This window comes from Dipodomys spectabilis, unplaced genomic scaffold (assembly GCF_019054845.1).
Source record: "Dipodomys spectabilis isolate Male_0828 unplaced genomic scaffold, ASM1905484v1 ptg000091l, whole genome shotgun sequence".
NCBI lineage: Eukaryota > Metazoa > Chordata > Mammalia > Rodentia > Heteromyidae > Dipodomys > Dipodomys spectabilis.
In genome coordinates this window covers 1696023-1702022 of record NW_024870768.1, presented here as the reverse complement: position 1 = coordinate 1702022, position 6000 = coordinate 1696023, and the positions used below count along the sequence as shown (strand labels likewise).

At 42.0% G+C, this 6000-nt stretch overlaps 1 protein-coding gene across 10 annotated transcripts in view; it reads right to left on the bottom strand.

Moving 5' to 3' along the window:
* Positions 1-356: 356 nt before the first annotated feature.
* Positions 357-6000, bottom strand: part of Phf8 (PHD finger protein 8) — a 112123-nt gene continuing 106479 nt past the window's right edge. For all 10 annotated transcript variants that reach the window (XM_042684845.1, XM_042684848.1, XM_042684843.1 and 7 more), the window contains 2 exons: positions 3848-4181; positions 357-2949 (listed from right to left, as the gene is read on the bottom strand). In XM_042684845.1, the coding sequence (XP_042540779.1) occupies positions 2861-2949; positions 3848-4181 (423 nt within the window). In that variant the 3' untranslated portion in view covers positions 357-2860. The remainder of the gene's footprint in view (positions 2950-3847; positions 4182-6000) is intronic.

The window sequence follows — 6000 nt, the reverse complement described above, 5'->3', positions numbered from 1 at the left end:
GAAGCCCCAGAACCAGTAAGAACAAAGCAAAAACAAAAATAGTCCAATGGAAGCTATTAAAAGCCTTTTCATTGAACTTTTCAGGCCCCCTAGAATTGCTATAACCTTTTCTGCTCACTGTACTTATGATTACCTAAGTTCAGATGTGTGAAATGAGAATTGTGTTCTTCCTAAAAGGCAGATTATCAGTCCTCTGATAAGGTATAAGGTTGGTAAATGTCCACTGATAATTAGCTGAGGGAAACACAAAGAGAAACTCTTATTTCCTTGAACCCCATACACTTGCACCACCTTCACCACCACCACCTTCACCACCACCACAGCCACTGCCACAAAAAGAATGCCAAGCAAAGCAATTGCCAAGATAAATCACTTTTATCTCTATAGGAAAGGGAGGATCTAAAAAAAATATAAATTACATTAGTAACACAACATAAGAAAAACAAGGGCAAAAAACAAGAGAAATCCAGATGATGTTACTCTAACCTATTTATAAAAAGGCCCTGCATCAGAAATTCACAATCCTACCCACTTCTAAAAATATATTTAAACATGTACAGAAGCGGTGGGTTTGTTTTTAAATTGTTTGCTTTTTTGTAAAAATATATTAAAGGTGAATAGAAATCCTCTCTCCCTGCCCCTATCCCACCCCCAACTCTTGCTGGGGATTGGAGATCAGAGGTAACTATCTCACCATGTCCTAAACCTTGGTTGCTACCACTCCTAACCCCTCCCCAACTCACTTCACTTAGAACCTGAAACATTAAAAGAACAAAAACAAAACAACAAAACATACTAGCCTCTTTGGAAAAGCATAACTCTGAAGGTAAACTTGCTTTTCATTGGAAATAACACAAAACAACAGACAGGAGGCTCCAGGAACCCAACTAAACTAAATGAACCCAATCAAATAGAGGCTGGGTTCAGTTCCATAGAAAGTTCTAACAAAGAAACAGAGGAAAGAGGTTAGGAACCAGGGGGATTTGCTAGCAATTAGCTGCCTTGAAAGATCAAGAAGGGGTGTTAATGGACAAAAGGTCTGGGCACCTGGTCTTGGTGACAGCAGTCAGTGTCTAGTCAGGCATTTGCCCACACAAGGACAGAGGCTTCTTCAGCCCTTCCCCTAACAACCCCTTGCTGCCTTGAAATCCCCAAGATAAGTAGAGCTGGGTAGAAAAGAGGGACTGGGAATAGGGACCTCAATGCTAGGCTGGGGGTGGGAGGAGGAGGGGGAGGTAGCTAGGCTTTTTGCCTTTGGTGTGACTAAACAGATGACTGCTTGGCCCCTGGGGTCCCCAAGATAGGAAAGCAAATGGACTAAGGGACCCCTGATTCCAAGGAAGGACAGTAAAGGTCGGTCTATAGGCAAAGGAAAGACAAACTAGACACAATGAAGACAGAGGAAGCCTCACAAATTCCCTGTGGCCTGCATGGTAGCTGTTAAAATTCCCCCCAAAATATCAAGCAAGCTGGGATGAGGTTGGTGTGGAGGTTAGAGGACAAAGATACATTCCACTTGGGTAGTGCCAAAATGGAGTAAGGGAGGAGACATTCTCCAAGTCTGGATTGCCAGTGAGGCAAGACAAAAAGGAGGTGGGGGCACTATCTGGACAATGGAGACAATCACAAAAGAAGAATGGAGAAGGGCGGGTCAGATGGTCTGCTCCTTCCCAGATGTGCATCTCTTCTTCTAGACATGGGCCATCTTTACTCTGCTTGAACGTTGACCTGTGGTCCAGAGGTACAAAGGCCCAGAGGTGAAGATATGAGTTCTGAGGTCTTCTTCAGACTAAGACCTCAGGTAGGAAAAGAAGCATGGAGGCTCCCAATGAAGAACCCAGAGGTGGCTGTCTCACCATACCCTCTCTGAAATGTCCAGGCTGTGTTCTGTGGTATAGGTAGATGAAGAAAGTAGGCTATAGGGCCACTGTTATCAGCTTCAATGATAGGTGATTTCAAGTTTCTGGGACACAGTTTTCTATCTGCCGGGGCCTATCCACAGCCATGCATACTCATGTTCCATAGGACCTCCAGATCACCAGAGATCACTATGGAACAAAATGCTTCATATAGAGCCAGTCAAAAACAGCCTCCTTCTGCTGGATCCTGTTATAGTCAAAGGCCTATAAGGGCCTGGGTCTGTTCTTTCCCCATTTTGAAGAATAACAGAATTTTCTTTTCTTCTCAAGGATAAGTGAGGTCATCCTTTCTAGTCCATCTAGAAAGGCCACAGTGGGGCAGCAAGGAGATTTGGGCCCCATTCTTTTTTATCCATAAATTATTTGGCAAGAGGGGGCAATGAACACAGCCTTCTTCCAGGACCAAGCCTGAAGGTGGGGCATATCTACTGGATTTAGGGGAAGAAAGGGAGGGAAGTATAGGTATAAATGCGCAGGCTTCTAGAGAAAGGCTAGAGTTGTAGACAATCTTGAGTACTGGGCCTCCCATTTCAAGGCCACGCATATTGAGGTGCCCAGGCTCTCTTCCTGCCTCTCTCATTCTGCCCTCTATATCTGGGGGTTGGGTGGGAGAGACACAAGTATAAAGCATAACACAAATGAAAGGGGAGGAAGTTAGAAAAGCAGAAAAATGGATTCTAGTCAGTTGGAAACCTTTTCCATTTACCTGCTACTTGGGAGAATGGAAAAGGAAAACAGGATAGTCATAGTGAAAGTGGAAAGGTAGCCGAAAGGAGTCATCGAAGGGGTCTGTGGGAAAGTCCGTGCCTTTGGTCAGTCCCAAGAAAGCAGGACAGTGCACCTCAGCACCTTGTCCGGGGCAGACAGGATCCAGGAGTGCCCCAAGAGTTAACAACGGAGAAGGCAATGGGGGTGAAGGGTGGGGCACAAAGGGGATCAGTTCACAGAAGTAGTTTGCCATTTCTGTGGATTTTCAGGATACGGCCGAGTCTCTGCTTTGCTGTAGCCAGGCCTTTTTTGGGACGCTTTCCTGTGAGGGAAGGGGAAAGTAAGCAAAGGGTATGGAAAAGGCTTTACTGGCAACTCTGCAGCAACAACTGTCCTTAGGTCACTTCCCCTCCTGTTTCTCTCTCCACAAAGTTTCTTCATCCTTGGGCCATACTGGACAAGAAGCCCTCCTTAACTACATCTATCCAATACCATATACCTTGGCTTTTCCTCCTCTGACCTGGTGAAGCAGCTGTAAACTCCCTGGTTATAGTTTGTCTTCCCCACTGCTTTCTTTCTTTGGTTCCAATCTTTTTCCTTCTAAATTTCTTCCGGAACATGAATGTGCTTCCAGGTCCTTTTATCCAGCTCATCAGGGATGAATAATTGCCTAGTTAACGTATACAACCCAGTGTTCCTGATGTTTCCATCCTTAGAGGCTTGTTTCATTAAAGCCCACATTCTTGTTAATCCTTACCATCACACCCACCTAAGTATCCTTGAGCTGTATACTCTAGGGGCTAGGTTTTGAGGGCCAATATGGGGGAAAAGGGGAACTTGAATCTTACCTCTATTGTCTCTTTCTCTCCCCACATCAATGCACCTTCTGTGTCCTAATTATTACTATATTCAGTTTATTCCTTCCTTTAGTCAGAGCTCCAGCTTCTCTTTATTCCTGCCTAAATCTTTGTATATGCTTCCTTCCAAGCTATTTCCCAATTCTAGTCCACCATCCATTCTAACCACCAAAAGAACCTAAATCTAATAAACCTCTACTTAAATAGCAGTCGATCTCTCTAAGTCCCATGAGCTCATATCCAATCATCTTAATTTGGCCTTCAGTGTCTTTCTCCTTGGTGTTCTCATCTGTTAGAGCACATAGGGTTTGGAGAAGGTGGCCCTAAGCTTCCCTTGTTTCTACCATTATATGGCCCATGTACCTTGTCCGGTTTGATTGCTCTGGGAACCAACTGAAGGACGCCGTTGGGTCAAGAAGACACCGGGGGCCATGGGTGTGGTGCTGCGGTTTGCCTGGGCCATTCCAAAGGCATTAGGACGAGCAGTATACTCATGGTCAGCAAGACTTCCAGACAGAGCTTCTTGCTTCGGCTCAGGAGGCAAGGGTGAGGAGGATGTGAGCTCCTGGGGTGTAGAAGCCAGTGTTGGGGCAGGTACTGTCACATTAACATTGGTATCTTGAGGGCGAGGCTGTACTGGCTCTTTCAGCAAAGGCTTCTTCTTGATATATTTCTTCTTTTGGGCCTTCTGAAGCTCCTGAAACACAGCCAAGTGGGAAAAGAGATAAGAAGTAGAGAATAGCTAATTTCCCAAAAAAGCAGTAAGACAATTATCAATGTAATTTTGAAATCTGCCTTTTCCCTACCCTATCCAAGTCTAACCTGCTAAACACAACATCATCTTTCACTTGAGGTCATTTCTTTGATACCACCTACCCTTAAGGCAGCACTGCCACTTAAACAGTACAGTGGCAAAAGAACTGCAAATGAATTTGGCTTTTAGTCCTCGCATTATCACTGAGGTAGATCATAGACTTTTTGATAGTACTAAAACCAAATTTACACCAATAGCTGATGCACTTTACTTTATCTTACTTGTTATAACATCCCAAAAGAAGAAAAACCCTCATTTACAGATTAAAAAACTGAGTTTCAGGAATACTATGTAACTTGACAACAAAGCCTCTGAGTTGAAAATAGTCAGATCCAGTACTTAACCAGGTCTATTTGAAAACATACCCTGAATTTTTTTTTCAAATTTGAGTAGAAAGATTGTTAGCTTTGAAATGAGAGAAACCTGAGCTCAAATCCAGGGCTGTACTCCAAAATTAGATGACTTAGTCAAAGATCCTAATCTTCCTGAATCTCAGTTACCTGATCTGTAAAAAGGGTAAATTAATATCTGCTATTGTCATAGCCTATGGTAGTAACTTAAATGGTAAATTATCCCATATTTTTACAATGTCTTTTCTTCTTGCTGGTCTTTTTCTTCTAACAGAGGACATGAAAAATCTTTTAAGCCACTGGGTCTTAAAACATCAATTTTGGAAAGACAGAGTTATGTCACTTCTCCCCCATCTTGGATTTCATCTATCCATTAATGTATGGATTGACTATCCATGGCATAGTTGATCCTTAGATAATGGACATTTGGAACCCTGAGAACCTGGAAAAATGGTGGTGAGAACCTGTGAATGAACTCAAGCTTTTAAATGCTACATAACCAGACAGACCAAACCAGTGATTACATTTCTTTGTCTTCTCTCAGCAACACTATCAAAATCTTGCTGCCAAAACCTCTTCTTTGAAGTACGCTGTGATCAACCCAAATTGAAGTTATTCCTTAGATGGCCCTAAGTGCCATTTTCTCAACTGTAATTAATTTATCTGTTTTTTTTAAAGCAGCATGACTCATTTTTTCAAATTACAGCATATGTAACATTAAGATATACATAATAGAAGTTCTAGTCAAAAAACCAACTGGCCTGTTTGATCTCTGTTAGTTCTTGACAACGGCTTTCAAGAAACTTTTTAATTTTAGCTCCACATACCATCATATAAAATATATATACATTTAGTATCCCATTTGATTTAAATATCAAGTATGAAATTTGAAGTTAAAGGATATGAGTTTGAATCTTCTCTCCTTAATTTACTGGTATTTTATCCTGGATTATACACTTAAGAGTTTCATATTTTTCACCTTTAAAATAATTAAGAAATTATCTACTGAACATGTGTACTGACCATATTATATTAAACATTATACATACAAGTGTCTAACATAAAACAGATGCCTAATAATGCTCTATGCTGTAGGATGTGGCATGAGAAGCTAAGGAGACATTGACGAAGAAAAGAAACAGCAGAGCTGGGAGCTGGTGGCTCATGACTATAATCTGAGCTATTCAGGAGGCTGAGATCTGAGCATCACAGTTCAAAGCCAGCCCAGGCAGAAAAGTCCATGTAACCCTTTTTTTTTTTGTTATTGTAGAGTTGATATACAGAGGAGTTACAGTTAATGAGTAATATGTAGATTTCTTTTTGGACCATGTTTTCCCTTCTGTCACCTTCTC